Here is a 16,355-nt window from a genome sequence, read left to right on the forward strand (position 1 = left end):
GTGAACATCGCCACCAACCCATTCCCCTTTGCCCCAAATCACGCTATTATTTTATTAAAAAATTTTTTTTTGGTACTGGGGATGGAACCCAGGGGCATCCTACCTCCAAATAATATCCCCAGCCCTTTTATTTTTATTTTAAACAGGGTCTTGCTAGGTTACTGAGAGTCTTACTACATTGCTGAGACGCACTCAAACCTGTGATCCTCCTGTTCCTGCCTTCCAAGTACTGGGATTACAGGTGTGCTCCACCATACCCCCCCCCCCTTTTTTATTTGGTACTGGGGATGGAACTTAGGGGCATTCTACATCTGAGCTACACCTCCAGCCCTATTTTTTTTTCCCCCCAAAAGCCCAAAATTGGTATTCTCGACGCCATCAGACGTGGCCGGTAGAGGTGCAGGGATGCTCGCGTACATTAGCCTCCCCGCAGCGATGGCTGCTCTCGCTCATGTTCTGTTGCTTCTGTTCACATATGCATTTCACAACCCTGCTTATTCATTTCTGCTCAGAATACCAACTCTCTCATTTACGCCCTGGACACCCACAGCAGGCACAGCCTCGCAGCTCACAAACGCAGGGCGACTTAGCCTCGAGGGCAGCTTCGGGGCGTGCGCGGGAGATGATCCAACACAGCCGAACCCAGCGCGGTCACCTGCCCTCACGTGAGATCGCCGCACCCCTGAACGGAACGCACGGGCAGGCCTGGCATCTGAATTTCTCGGCATTAGTTATGTGGTTTGCTCACTGTTCTGTCGTCCCCGGTGACCTGTTCGTTTATTAGTAACAGTGAACAACTGCAGGTACTTCCTGTGTGCTGGAATTAATTAGTTTAATTAATCTTCACAGTAACCCTAGGAGGTGAAAGCTGGTTTTGAACTCAGTTTGCACACAGTTGGATAGTGCGGTCGGGGTTCCCGCCCAGTGCCGGGGCTCACACACTCACCCCCTTTTCTGCTGCTCCTTGCTGGATCACCGCTGGGCTGCCCCCTGCCCCCTCCTGTGCTTCCTGATGCCTGGAGCTCTCCAGGGACCTTCTCTTCCAGACTCTCCATCAGGGCGGTTGTGAGATAAGCCACCTGCGACCACAGCAGGTGCCTGAGAAAATGCAGGGTCCAATACCAGACTAAGCAGAGCAGAGTCACCAACCCCCAACAAAGAAGGAGAGAGAGAGAGAGAGAGAGAGAGATAGAGAGAGAGAGAGAGAGAGAGAGAGAGAGAGAGAAGAGGCAGTCCTTAAGGAAGGCCTTGCCCCGATGTCTTTCTCTTTCTCCTTCCTTCCTTCCTTTTTCTTTCTCCTCTTCTCCTCTCTCTCTCTCTCTCTCTCTCTCTCTCTCTCTCTCTCTCTCTCTCTCCTCTCTCTCTTCTTTTTGGTACTAGGGATTGGACCTAGGGGCATTTGACTTCTAAACCACTGTGCCCGGCCCAATTTTATTTCTTAGTTGAAAACAGGGTCTCACTAGGCTTCTGAGAGCCTCGCTGAGTTGCCGAGGCTGGCTTTGAACCTGTGATCCTCATGTTTCAGCCTCCCAAGTATGGGATTGCAAGTATGTGCCACCATACTGGGCTCCAGACTCTTTGAAACATTTCTTCAGACAAGGTGGCTAATAAGGCAAGAAAATGACTGTTAGATTTCTGAATGAGTGCTGATACTTTGGATACCCCCTTTGAATTTTGATACCCTAATTTAAAAAGGAGAAGTGATCAGAGCTCACCTGGAGCTGGGAATGCAGATAGAAAGGGCCATCTCCTCGTATTGCCTGAGCTTTCCTTGCAAGGCTCCAGTGACTGCTGAAAACACCCTCAAAACAGACTCAAAAGGTCTTTTGATGCTTTTATTGACAATTTGAGCGCAGCTTTAGACATCAGATATTTCTTAACACATTTCAGAGAAAAATATTCTTCTGCAGACATTTTATTTGCATTCTTTTGATACAGTCTTATTTTATGACAGTGTGCATGTTCCGATAATACTGTTTGTGATTCATGTTCATTCATATAGTGGTTGTTCCTTTTTTAAGAATCACCATTCTATTCAAGGAAAAGAAAGGAAGAAAGGAAGGAAGGAGGGAAGAAAGGGAAGGAGGAGGGAGGGAGAGAGGGAAAGAGACCATCGCCAGGAAGGAAAGGGACCAGGCTGGGCAGCTGAGCTGCCCCAGGAACTTCTAGAGGACCTGAAACTCAACAGCAGCAAACCTCTCTCCGGCTTCGCAAACCCAACACACCATGCAGATTCGGAAGGAGGTAATCGTGAAAACAGCACAAGGAAAAAGCTACGGACGAGACGCACCGCGGCACACGGGACAGAGCTGCCCCGATCTGCACCCCGCATCACGCAAGGAGCCGCGGTGGCTGGACTGTCAGTGTCGACATCCAGACGCTGGGTCAGGATGCAGCTCTGCCCACCCGGAGGCCCTGGGACACGTGGGCGCTCGCCGGTGGCCCGCTTTCCCTCACGCCACACTGGCCTCCGTCGTTTGTGTCTGACCTGAGGCTCTGGACACAGGCCCGGCGGCCATGGCGCACGCCGGACCAGCTGCTTTTCTAACACAGCGAGGCCGACCCAGGCTGCTCACGACGATGTGGGTACCAGGGAGCCCTGTCTCACCCGAGCACCTCAGGAGGTCAGATTGCAGGATGCTCCCTGGATGGCTGCAAGAAGCGGATTCGCTGGTGCAGTCAGGGCAGGAAGGACAGATGCCCTTGAGAGGTGACCTAGAGCGTTTCTGAGGTCGCCAGCAGCGGGGACTCGAGGCAGTACATCTCAAAGAAGCCAGGTTGCGGGTTTGCAACCTCCAGCTCTGGAAATCCAGAAGGGGAGACCTGTGTGGCCTCAGTCACACTCGGGGCCTCCCTCTTTGGGGGTCAAGAGAACCGCGGCCGTGCTTGCGCGTTCTCTTCTGCACCCTGCAGTAGACAGCGCGGCTCATGCTAGTTCTGCACTAAGTCTTTTCGATGTATTGCAAATCCCTCAAAATAAACAAAAAAGTTGGGAATCTGATCAACACTGCGACGCACGCCAGCCTGAGCGAGAGCGTAGCGCGAGCTCGCCGTCCTGTGAGGAGCAGGGACCCGATGGTACGGAGGGGCCCCGGGGACTGCGCCTGGGGGAGAGCGTGGGTACACACGCTGTGGTCCCGGGGAGGCCAGGCCCCTCCGCATCTGGACGGTTCTGGAGATGCCCCTTCTTTAAAGGCTCTTTAGTAACCTCCCTTTCGTTCACACCGATTGCCCTCGCGTAATGGTTTTCAAAAATGGCTCCTCGTAGACTTTATCCATTAAATTTGCAGGGAACCCAAACGCACGGGCTCTATTTCCAAGCTGCAGAATGAATACTTAAAATCAAATTATAGATTTTGTAATATTTTCAGAAAAACGACTTCTTTCTAAAGTCACAGATAATTAAGCGGAACGAAAGTACATTAGGCGTCGCTTCCTCCCCTGTAATTTCAACATTCAACATTCAAATTGGCTTTCAGAACTTCTCACTGGATTGACAGGCGATTGGCGCATAGTTGATATTTCATCGGCCCAATTCATAAAGATAGAATTCTTGGAAAATAAACACATTTCTGACTACTGCCTGGGCTCTTCTGGGGCTCAATGCTTTCTGAAATATTAAGTAAAACCTTTGAACCGAAAGCCACAAATAGATGCTGGGACTCCGCAGCAGATAATCTCGTAGAGAACCACCGGCAACTGTCCCCGGAGCTCCTGGCCCTGGCGGGTGGCTTCTGCACAGCGCTTGCTAAAGGGAGAGAGGAGAGAACTAAACCTGAGAAATCCTCACGTGCCGTCCAGCCTGCTTGAACCCACGCGAGGCTGACGATCCGGGCAGAACACGGGCTGCCCTTAACCTGTGCTCTGACGTCCGCAGGCCCCAGAGGCACAAAAATGCTGCTTGCTGCTCGGGACCCGCGCCGAGGGTTTTCCCGGCAGTGCGAAAGAGATCCGGAGCGTCTTCCGTCACTTGGCTCTTGTGACGGTGGAAAGGCCTCAAAGCCCATGTTTGTGTGTGTCTGTGTGCGTGTGCGTGTGTGTGCGTGTGCATGCACGGAGGGGTTGGGGGAGAGGAGAAGTAGCCAGCGGGCACACACCGCACGCTCCCGCCGGCCCGGCTGCGCCCGCTACACGTCGAACCAGTGGTCGCCCATGCAGGCGCGGTTCCACTCGCAGCCGCAGTTCCAGCACCACTCCAGCCTGCACTGGGGCTGTGGACACTTCATGTGCATGCAGCCTCCTGTGGGCGACAAGGACACGGGTGAGGACTCGAGAGGTCCCGAAGGAAACAGTCACGAGCAAGGCAGAGCGGAGCAGAACCAGGCCAGAAAATCAGCACAGAGGGCGGCTCTACGGTCAGGCCATGCGTTAAGAAGCAAACTAAAAGAGCCTCATTCCTCCCCAACCCTCCCTCCCTTCCTTTCTTCCTTCCTGCATTGAGGATTGAACCCAGGGGCACACTACCTCTGTGTTACACTATTTTATTTTTTGTTTTGAAATTTGCTGAGGCTGGCCTCGAGCCTGAGATCCTCCTGTCTCAGCCTCCCAGGTATTGGGAGTGCAGGGGTGCACCGTCACACTTGGCTTCAAAACCCATTTTTTTTTACTGAACCTGAATTTACCTGCTTCTCTTGATTTAGAGATAAGTATTTCATGTCCATTCTCAAACAAATTTAAATATAAATCAAATCTAATATTTTAAATGCAATAATACATGTCTTAATTAAATATGTGATATTAAATTATGAGTATGATTAATTCCACCATTTCTTTTTTTCTTTTTTTTTGTGGTACTCTGGGGATAGAACCCAGGGGCATTCTACCTCTGAGGTATACCTCCAGTCCTATTTTTTTAAAAATGTACGTATGTATTCATTTATTTAGGTATTTAGGAGGGGACTCAGGGCATTCTATCTCCAAGCTACACCCCCACCCCTATTTTATTATTTTATTTTGCAGAAGGCCTCACTAACTTTCTGAGGCTGGCTCCCAACCTGTAATTCTCCTATCTAAGCCTCCTAAGTGCTAGGCTTACAAGTGTGCAGCACCATGCCAGGCTTATTTTTTATTTTGAAACACAGTCTTGTTAAGTTGCTGAGGGACTCACTAAGTTTCCGAGACTGGCCTCGAACCTACAATCCTCCTGTCTCAGCCTCCCAAGTTCTTGAAATAAGAATTAGGGCAGTATGTTACTTTTAATAGGAAATAAGCCCTTAATGCTGCTCAACATTTTACTTACAATGAGAGGGAAGAAAAGAACCAGTGATGCTGGGTGTCCTGTGTATTTCTACTCCTCAAAAGCGCACCGAGAGCAGCGCTTGTTGGCACACGCTTGTAATCCTAGGACTCGGGAGGCCGAGGCAGGAGGATCACAGGTGCGGGCCAGCCTCAGCTACTTAGCGAGACCCTTCACAACTTAGAGACGCCCTGCTTCAAAATAAAAAATAAAACATAGGCGGGGGATGTAGTTCAGAGGTAGACTGTCCCTCGGTTCAGTCCCTAGTTCTGCAAAAAACAAAACAACAACAACAAAACGCTAAAAAACCCAACAAGCAGGGTGTGCGGGCGCACGCTCGTAATACCCGCGTTGGGAGGTGGAGACAGGAGGATCACGCAGGTTCAAAGCCAGCCGCGCTGGCTTAAGAGACCCTGTTTCCAAATAAAATATAAAATAGGTCTGGGAGTGTAGCCCGGAGCCTGGAGGTAGAAGGGTTCCATCCTCAGTACCACCAAAAACCAAAAAACCAAAAAAACAAAACCAGAAAAGCCGGGTGTGGTGGCGCACGCTTGTAATCCCAGCGCTTGGGAGGCGGAGACAGGAGGATCGCGCAGGTTCGAAGCCGGCCTCACCTACTTAGTGAGGTTCTCAGCAACTAAGTATCTAGAATGTATCTAGAATGCTGAATTACGAATCATGTTTGACTATGGAAACTGGAATCGTAATGGCATAGGAGAATAAGAAGGGAAACTGGAAGAGAGGACGTTCATGTCACGTGGTTCCATGCATACTCTGAGGGGCAGTCAGGCCCCGCGCTGCAGAGGCCTGTGGCCTTCAGGCGGCCATGCACCCGGCCATGCTGGGTCAGGGTGGACTGCATAGACGATGGGGGTGCTATAGGGTTGTAATGGAAAGCCGGGCGTGGTGGCGCATCTTGTAATCCAGTACTTGGGAGGCTGAGACGGGAGGATGGCAGGTTTGTGGCCAGCCGCAGCTACTTAGTGAGTGATGGGGATTGAGCCTGTTTGATTGTTAACAAGAGCTGTATTAATTTCCAATAAGACCCGCGTTTGCCGGCTCACTATACTCATGACATTTCTTCATTCCATTTCTTCGGGCTGCTGCTGCTGACTCTGCCGCATACGGCGGCAAGTGCTTCCCACAGGCTCTGTGAGCACTGGCGGAGGCCGCTGCAAGCTCGGGGACACAGCCCGGCGGAGGCAGCAGGTACCCCCGAGGGGTGCGAGGTATCAAGGTCATTGTGGACGGGCTGGTCAGAGGGACGACCTACCCACAGACCACCGGCTGACATCAAATAATGTTGCAGGGCTGGTGGCCTACGGCGACATGACCACCACGCAACGTGGCCATCGGAGCAGTAGGGCGGCCAGGGAGGAAAGGCTTGGCCACTCCCCCTCAACCACACGCGATACCTGGATCCTACTTTCTATATTTCTTCCCGCCCCACACATATCAATGCTAATTGTCTGCCGAACACAGCCATGAGCTATGAAACTTGCTCACTAAATATTTCTGTGTAGCAGGGCGTGGTAGTGCACACCTGTAAAATCGCAGTACTTGGGAGGCTGAGACAGAGGATTGCAGGTTTGAGGCCAGCCTCAATAACTTAGTGAGGCCTTCAGAAACTCAGTAACAGTGCCGGCATTATCCCGGCATGCAAAAACATTTATGTATTTATTTACTTACTGTGTTGCTAAGGAGCAAACCCAGGGGTGTTCTATCTCTGAGCCACACCCCCAGCCCTATTAGCAGACAAAATTACTCAAGGGAACTCAGTGACTATTCCTACTCCCCAGACCAAGGGCCGGGGGTTTCATCCCCTCAGAAGCTGCACAGGACACTCCATTGTCATCCCCACCAGAAGCGTGAGCCAGTTTATTGAAGCTTTTTAGAATTCCTTTTAAAGAAGCCAGGTCAGTTTTAGAGGAGTTGGGAGATTAAGAAATCAGAGGGAAACAGGGCTGCAAACTGTACGTGGATGGCTTCACAGGATGGATAGGCGCCCGCTCCACCGTGAAGCGCTCCCGAAGCCGGGCGTCGTGGCGCACGCCTGTAACCTCAGTGCTTGGGAGGCTGAGTCAGGAGGATACGGGTTCACAGCCAGCCTCGGCAATTTCGCGAGGCGCTCAGCAACCTAGTAAGACCCTGTCTCCAAATTAGAAATAAAATAGGGCTGGGGGTGCAGTTTGGAGACAGAATGCCTCCGGGCTCAATCCTCAGCAACAAACAAACAAACAAACAAACAAACAAAAACAAACTTCCCAGGATCCCCAGCGGCTACCACCGGGAATAGCCCAGGACGCCCGGCTCTGGGCCACACTCACCGTTCTTCTCCACCGGCACCCCGCAGCGAGGGCAGGGCTTGGTGGTCTTTTTGATGGTCTCCCTGGAGGCCTCCTCCCAGCGAGCCTGCTCGGCGGCTCGTTCATCCACTCTGTAGGCCTGAGCAATAGAGACAAAGGATGTATGTTCAGGTCTTATTACTAGGACTGAAGTTTAGGCCCCTTGAAATTTGAGTACAGAAATTCGAGTATTTATTGAAAATAAATGGTATACATTTAAACTGTGCTTGGTGCCCTCTCCCCCAACCCCCTCCCAACAATGAGTGTCCAGGTTGACCATGCTATATTCACACTTTTACGCATATTTGGATGTAGCTCCTCCATTAATCAACCTCAGCCTTCTTCCTCTCCTCCCCTTCCATTCTAGCTTTGCTGAGCTTTCCCCTCCATTATCTGGAGTCCCTCTGTATCCCCAATGCTCTCTAGCTTGAGCATATTAGAGGAAAGATGTCCCTTCTCTTTCTTTGCTTGGCTGATCTCACTTAACATAATGTTCTCCAGGTCTTTCCATCTTCTTGCAAATGCCATGATTTTGTTCTTCTTTATAGCTGAGTAGAATTCCATTGTGTGTATTTCCCATTGTGGTGAGCCGCCATTGAAAGATGGCGCCGGCTTCCTGCCTCTGAGCTTGATTAGGCACATGGCTGTGCAGGAAGCAACTCCATATTTGGAGGCTAGGGTTGCGTAACACATGACGTGGTGGTGACCTGACGAGCGTGAGCCAGTGAGTGAGTGAGATGTGGCAAGAAGTGATTGGGGGAGTTAATGTTTATAATGCCCTGCGCGAGGCAGATCTTCGCCATTCCGTTATTACGAGTATCCTGAATAAACGGCTTGCAAGAAGAGCTTCGTGTCGTGTCTTAATCGCTGGTCGAGGGACGCGACACCCATAATTTTGCAATCCATTCATGTGTTGATGGAGACCTGGGTTGGTTCCATATTTTGGCTATTACGAATTGTGCTGCTATGAACATGGGTATGCATGTGTTAACATAGTTCTCTGATTTCAAGCCCTTTGGACAAATACCCAGGAGTGGTAGGGCTGGATCGTATGGTGGATCTATTCCCAGTTTTCTAAGGAATCTCCACACTGATCCCCATAGTGGCTGAACTAGTTTGCATTCCCACCAGCAGTGTAAAGAGTTCCTCTTTCCCCACATCCTCGCCAGCATTTGTTGTTATTTGATTTCTTTATGCTTGCCACTCTGACTGGGGTTAGATGGAATCTCAGCGTAGTTTTGATTTGCAAGTACAGAGAATTCTTAAAGATGGGAATCTTCTCATCTTCCCAGAGGTGAGACGCTCAAATATCAACTGCGGGGCCAGTGCTGGACCCCGCTGGGCGCGTGCGGACACTGCGTTCTCGGCACGTGCCTGTGCTCATGGGCGTGCAGCCTCGATCCTGTTGTTCTGCGAGGCTGTCCTAAGCGTCTGCCGGGCGCTGACCGTGCTGCCGTGCACCTGTTATCAGACGCTGCAGCGCACGCGAAGTGCGTGTGCGCGCGTTCACTGCGCTCCAGCATCAGCGTAGTTGAGCGGAGGCCTGACACTGGTTAGAAGGAGGGTTTGTGCAAACCCAGGGTCTTTGCCTTTAACCTTTATATCTTGTTTCCTTCAGATCTTGCATCTGGGAAGTGAGGGGACTTCAAGTGTTGACACAGAAGGGACAGGAGGAAGAACAAGGGAACGACAGGGGAACTGGCTTTGGGACGCAGTAACAGCTGGAGGCTGGGACTGGGTCTGGAGCCAGCTGCCGGGGGTCAAAGTCCAGCTCCCCTCTGGGAGTGACTTTGGAAACATTGCTTTTTCTTTCTTTTTGGTGGTACTGGGGATGGAAGCCAGGGGCCTTCTACCTCCGGGCTACGCTCCCAAACCTATTTTATACTTTTATATGGAAACAGGGTCTCTTAAGCCAGCGCGGCTGGCTTCGAACTTGTGCGATCCTCCTGTCTCCGCCTCCCAAGTGCGGGGATTACAAGTGTGCGCCACCAGGCTGAAGCAAAAATATTTTCTACGGAGAAATATACTTTATAAAGAAAAACCCCAAAGGACTTTCATAAATAAATTCCAAGAAACCTGAAATTATAATAAAAAGTAAGAAACTCAGATGGGCGTGGTGATGCAAGCCTATAATCCTACCGCTTGGGAGGTTGGAACAGGAGGATTGCGCATTAAAGGCTAGCCTCCGCAGCCAGCCCCAACAACTTAGGGAGACCCTGCTCAAAAATAAATAAAATAAGGCTGGGGGCCTAGTGCAAAGGTCAAAATCCCCTGTGTTCAACCCTCAGTAATAACAACAATACAACAATAACAAGTAAGAAACTCATGAAATATACGGGAAAACTAGCCGCCGTAGATGAAAGCGGTAGAAGTCCCACACTTTGGAATAAGAACAGCTAGGGAGACAGCTGTGGGAGGGTCAGAGCTAGAGTTCAAAACACATGTGCTTGACGCGTTGGTGGGCTAAGTGAAGGTATGACGAGTGTAAGAACGGAACGACAGACTGTTATAACTAACCAGGAAGATCTGAAAAAGAAATAAAATTCTTTGCTTTGTCCGCTTTTTTTCTGGGCATGAGCAACTAATAATTAAAATTAGAGGCCCGGACAATGAGTTGTGCAGCAAACCGGATGCAAGTAAAGAGAGGCTTTGTGAACTGAGAGACGGAGCCAAAGAAATTCTAGAGGATGCAGGAGGAGAAGAAGGAACTGAGAAGTGTGGAAAAGGCCGCTGAGCAACATGGTATTTTAGCCAGGCTGGGTGCGTACTTGTCATCCCAGCATTGGGAGGCTGAGACCGGAGGATCGCGGTTCGCGGACAGCCTCAGCTACTTAGCGAGGCCCTCTGCAACTCAGTGAGACCCGGTTTCAAAATAAAGAATAAAAAATAGGGCAGGGGGTACAGCTCAGAGATAGAATTTACCTGCGTCAAATACTTACTACCACACACAAAAAAAGGAAAGAAAGAAAAGAAAAGAAAGGGAATTTCATCTTTTCTTGTGGAACACAGCATCTCCCCCAGGGACGTAGCGCCACCTGGTGGCCAGAGACGTTTTGCAGCGGCTCAGGCTCCCTGCTCTGTGCGCATCTGCACGAGAGAACTGGGAGACCAAGGCCCTGAATGCTCCCTTCCTGTCCCCAAAACCTCGCCGAGAACTGGGACGACACCAAGGCCCTGAATGTCCCTTCCTGTCCCCCAAAACCTCGCCGAGCGGAGGGAGCCACGAGAGAGGCCGGCTGGAAGGTGCGGACGCACTTTCTCTAGCAGGCCAGCTCCTCTAGCACACGCTGGAACCCGGCGAGCCAGTGTCCCTGCAGAGCACGCCCTGGCACACGAGCGCCCCCGGCACACGAGCGCCCCTGGCACACGCGCACAGGATGCCCGGCGACAAGCTGAGCCAGCTGCGGCACCTGGACGGGACGGGCAGGGAGCCGAGGGCCCTGCGGGAGCACACCCGGCCTCGCCCAGGGACACCACGGGACAACGCGCAGAGGAGCAGCGGTGCGCCTGTCACCCGGCTCTTCTTGGAGCAGCAGGGACCTCTGGGCACTTCCCAGCATGCCACGCGTCTCCCACCTGTCCCCGGGGGCACTCTCTTCGCCTGTCGGCCCCTGCCCGCACCCTGCCTGCACCCAGCACCCTGGGCTGCGGGCCAGTCTTCCTTCAGTGGAGATCAAAAAATAAATCTGACTGTGTGGTGTGTGTGTTGCATGTGCTGTGTATGTGTGTAGAGTATGAGTGTGGTATGTGATATGTGTACGTGGCATGTGGTGGCATGTTATATATATATGCTGTGCATTATATATATGCATGTGATGTGTGTGGCACATAGCATGCATGTAGTATGTGGGCTGTTTATGTGCTTGTTTTGTGTGGTGTGAATGTGTGTGATGTGAGTGTGTGTATAGTATGTGACAGGCATGTGTGTGGTATGAATGTGTGTGTTGTGTAGGGCATGTATGTGTTTATGATGTGTTTTTTGTGCTGTGAATGTGTGTGGTGTGTGTGGTGTATGTGTTTGTGATGTTTTGTGTGGTGTGAATGTTTGTGGTGTGTAGGGTATGTATGTGTTTTGTGTGGTGTGAATGTGTGGCATGTACATGTGATGTGTGTGATATGAATGTGTATAGTATGTGTGGTGTGTGTAACATGTGACAAGTGTGTGTGAGGTATGGATATGAGTGGTATGTAGTATGGGACATGTATGTGTTTATGATGCTGTGAATGTGTGGTGTGTATGGTGTGTGGTGTATGTGGTACATATGTCCTTATGGCGTGTTTTGTGCGGTGTGAATGTGTGTGGCATGCATGGCATGCGATGTGCATGGCACACATGTGTTTGTGATGCGTTTCGTGTGCTCTGACGTGTGACCCAGGCGTGTGTGACCATTATTTCTGTGAACTTATTCCTGTGTTTCCCAGTTGCTGCGGCTCCTTCACGAGCTCTCGTGTAGTTCAGTGGACTTGTGACTCCAGGCAGGAGGCGACGAGGCCCCTGCTCGGCAGGTGGCAGGCTCGGGCCCCTGGCACCCGAGGGCCTGGCGGTGTGTCCTGGGGCATTCTGAGTGCGGGTCAGGGCCTGGGCAGGCTGCCCTGGCTCTGCAAGGCTCTGCGAGGGCCTGGGCAGGCCGGCCCCTGGCTGGGCTCATGGAGTGCTCAGGGTTGGGACTGTGTCTGTAGGGGATTCCTGCCGGAGGGAGGAAGCCGGGGGGCAGCCTAGGGCTGGCTCTGCTCCTGCGGGGTGACGGGCCCAGAGGAGATAGCAGTCTCCCAAGTGCAGGGTGGGTCCTGGGACGTGGAGCCCGGCTCTGTGCGAGGCCCGGCCTGACCTCCAGGCGCGTGGCATGTCAGCACCGAGGGCGGCTGTTTGTCCTCGCCACAGCTCCTTGGAATCTGGCTGCAAACGCAGCAGCGTTGGGAGGGGGCTTCGAGAGCCATCCGGCCTTTCTCATCAGCGCGGTTGTTATAGAATGGGCCCGCTCCTCTGTCCCCTCCCTCTCGTCTCCACGTGGCTGCCGGCCTTCTGCTTCCCCCCACGAGGTGGACTGCCATGGGCCCCTCACCAGACGCTGAGCAGACGGTGGTGTCATGCTTAGATGTCCAGAAACATGAGCCAGAAAGAACCTCTTTCCTTTATAAATTACCCAGCCACGGTTATTCTGTCATGCAACAGAAAACTGCGTGCTTGCGCGGGCCTTCCTTTGCCTTTCAACCTTAGCTTTCATTTTCTCTCTCTGTAGCACTCAGCCTTAAAAACCTCAGCCCCCATTTTAGCATTCTGTAGATCTTAAGACTTATAGGCTCTTTCCCATACAAGACCACCTCATTCTTTATAGCTCGCAGCCCTTACCGGCCCCTTGCAGCAGGAGAGGACAAGGGCTGTGTGCATTTGAGTGACTTGCCCGAAAGTAAAGAACTCAAACTGATTCTCTCCATGAGCAGCTCAGGGCCATCCCTGCTTCCCCAGAGCAAACCTCTGCGCACAGGCTAAGTGCTTTAAACGCACCGTGGAGAGCCTCGTGCTGTCCTTGCACTGACTTAGGTCCTCGAGACGGAACGACGCGTGGAGGACGCGCTGGCTCTGATGGAGATCTATCTCCGTCCATCCCGTGCGCACATCCTTTTAGGCTGTGTGTCCAGAGTCAAGGATTCCGCAGAAGTGGCCCTAATAAAGCCATTTTACTTAAACCAACACGAGAGTCAGAAAATGCACTCCCAGACATCAGGGGCTCTAGATGTCCAGGAATGGTAAATGTCACCTGTCTCCCACTTCAGGGACTGGGCTTGTTAATGGCAGGAGATATTTATGGTGAGGCGCAGGGACAAGACATCGCCAAGAACCTGAGCCCTCCGTTAGGATCTGGAGATGGGATGTTCCTCAGAAAAGCCATGCAACAGCGTCCAGAGGTGCGGTAGTGAATCCTGGCCCTAATCTCATCAGCCACTGAAGGGTTAACAATCTGATGACTCACTGGGCGTGACCTGGGCAGGTGGGTGTGTCTGCAGGAGGCGTGACCCTGGGGCTCTGCTGCCCCTGTGGTCACTTCCTGACTCTCTGCCAAGGGCACCAAGGAGTTGAGCTCAGTTCTTTTCTTACCACGCCGTACCACCATGACGGCTGGCTGGGTCAGCCAGCTATGGACTGACTGCACCTCTGCAGCCGTGAGCCCAACCAAAGCTTTCCTTCTCAGTGTGTGACTGTCAGCTGTTTTGGTCACAGCCACAGAAAAGTGGACGGAAATACTCTGAGCCATTTTTTACCCCCCCCACCCCCCCATAGAAGGAGGCTCAGCTCTTGGCTTGCCTCGGGTGACAATTCTGGGGGAGGGATGGTAGGGAAGTGGAGAGGAGCCGTCCAGTGTCACTGCTGTTGGCCGGGGCTAGCTCGCCCCTCGGAGGGGCGCTGTGCATCCATTCCTGGGCCCACTGAGAACCTCGGTGGGGACGTCCAGACTGAGCCTGTTGCTACCTGAACAGCCTGCCGTTGTTCTTGTGTTCTAGTGAATGGCGCCACCAACCACCCAACTTGGAAACCCCAGCTTCAACATGAGCCTGTCACCTCCCCCAGCCGGACCTCTAGCTTGTCACCAGACTCTGGCCGGCCCCGCGCCCACCCTCCTGTGCTCACAAATCTAGCAAGAGGTGAAACTCATATAAGGTTCTAGACCCTGAATACTGACCCAGGGGACCAGATAGTAGACTAAGGGGCCAAAAAGTTTCCAAGGGTGGGGCCAAGAAGCAGAGGAATAATAATAATAATAATAATAATAATAATAATAATAATAATAAAGTTTTCTTCATGACTTAGTATTTCTCCGTGGTCTCCTAAGAACAAGTAGAAGTTCTCATGAAACTTTGCATTTAAGGGTCTGAATTTAGGTTGTGCTTGGCTTCTTCCGGTACTGATTTAGCACAAACCGCATTTCCCTCGATCTTTTAAAATGCATTCATATTGCGCTTTAAAAATTGTTTTGGGTCCTTAAAGATGAGCAAGTGTGTGCCTGTGCATGTTGACGCAGTCATGGGGGCTGAATGAACAGCTGAAATTATTGTCTGCTCATGAAATCACTCGTTAAAAGGCTACTAGTCCTGGGGCCCCAAACCCCCTAACCCTGAAGCTCGGGGATCAAGGGGTCAAGTGGGATGGCTCCTCTAGTGCTCGGGAGTCAATGGGTCAGGTAGGATGGCCCCACTCAGGTCAGGGGTCAAGGGGTCAAGTGGGACAGCCCCTTCAGTGCTCGGGAGTCAAGGGGTCAAGTGCGACAGCCCCACTAGTGCTCAGAAGTCAAGGGGTCAAGTGGGTTGGCCCCACTCGTGCGACTCCCAGGCACCCACCTGGGAATTTAGCCTCTTGCAGGTAGAGGAAATTGAGCCCAGGGACAATACATACAACCCTATTTATGTTTTGAAACAGGGTCTTACTCAGTTGCTGAGGCTGTCCTCAAACCTGTGAACCTCCTGTCTCAGCCTCCCAATGTGGATTACAGACACGTGCCACCATGCCCGGCTTCCTTTTCTCTTATAAGCTATGTATCTCGGGTGTTTCATCATAGCAGTGGAAAGCTGATGAAAGCCGGCTTGGAGCCCTGATGGGCGGGGTGTGTCTACGCAGTAGCCAAACCTTATGAAATTAAAGTACGCACTCCATGTGTGGCCAAGCTCTACACTGGGGCTATGTGTGATCTGCCGGCAAATGGTTTCATTCTGTTCTTGTTGGTTTTAATAGGAAAGGCAGAAAAAAAAGTGAAATGTATCTTTGCATCTTCATCAAAGTATCGGGAGGTCCCTGAGTTGGACTGGGCCTGTGTTATTCACTTACGGGCCCGGTCCCTGCTAGCATCTGAGTTTGCCATCCCTGGTAGAGCATTTCATGGGCCAACAGTGGCTGTCTGTCTGTCTGTCTGTCTCTCAAACTCAGAGTGACCAGGAAACACTTGGAATGCCAGGCTGCCGCGTCCCCGGACGGAGCGGTCCTGGGTTCTGCCGGCACGTCTGGTCCCACACACCTGCTGGTACCATGGCTGTCTGGAGGGTATCAGCCTGAGGCCCTGGGAGGCCTCTGTCACCCCCCATCCTTCGCCTAGAACCAGCCTCTCACCAAACATTGGGATGAGTTTGAAAGTCCTTTGTACACAAGTACATTTCAAGCATACACTATTATTTTTACCCCAGGCGAGACGGCGCTTTATTCTTCTAATTCAGAAGAAGGATGGAAGTGGTTTACTCTGGGAATCTTATTTCCTCCTATGATTCAGAAGATTACTGAGACAGAAACCAGCTTGGAAGTGAGTGAGCACCCATCTGTTTACAGTTCTAGCCCAGCTTCCTGGAAGAGCAAGGGGTGGGGAGTTGTTATTCATTCAAGAAACATTTGATGAATGCGTGGTAGGCGGGAGGCGCTGGGGGTGATAGATGCTACAGGTGCAAGTCCTGCACTCCTAGAGTTCAGCCTTTCGTGAAGGGAGCGGGGAACAGTGTTTCAGTGTGCTGGGTGGGTAACACAAGCATGCACAATGTAGCAGGGTGGGAGATGGCTTCCAGGAGGAGGAGACAAGCGGTGTGGGTCTTGAGGGTTGAGTAGGAGCTTGGTGGGCAGGGGTGAGCACATTCTGCTCAGACACTGAAGATTTATTAACCAGAGAGGGAAGTCACTATTCCCACACTACTCTGAGCAGGTATAGCCATTGATGCGGATTTCCTTTGTGGCTTTGGATGGTGCCATTAAAATCAGGAAATCAGGAGGTCGGCCGCAGTTTTCTCTCCTGTTAAATAGG

General features: G+C 51.7%; 1 protein-coding gene across 1 annotated transcript in view; it reads right to left on the bottom strand.

The window, feature by feature from the left end:
• Nucleotides 1-4,127: 4,127 nt before the first annotated feature.
• The window catches only part of PRKN (parkin RBR E3 ubiquitin protein ligase), a gene marked incomplete at both ends in the record, with an annotated part of 1,062,452 nt that continues 1,050,224 nt past the window's right edge, over nucleotides 4,128-16,355 (bottom strand). The window contains 2 exons of the mRNA XM_080700162.1: nucleotides 4,128-4,240; nucleotides 7,564-7,681. Coding sequence (XP_080556288.1) covers nucleotides 4,128-4,240; nucleotides 7,564-7,681 — 231 coding nt within the window. The remainder of the gene's footprint in view (nucleotides 4,241-7,563; nucleotides 7,682-16,355) is intronic.

The sequence above is a fragment of the Muscardinus avellanarius genome (genome assembly GCF_963383645.1).
Source record: "Muscardinus avellanarius genome assembly, chromosome: 8".
NCBI lineage: Eukaryota > Metazoa > Chordata > Mammalia > Rodentia > Gliridae > Muscardinus > Muscardinus avellanarius.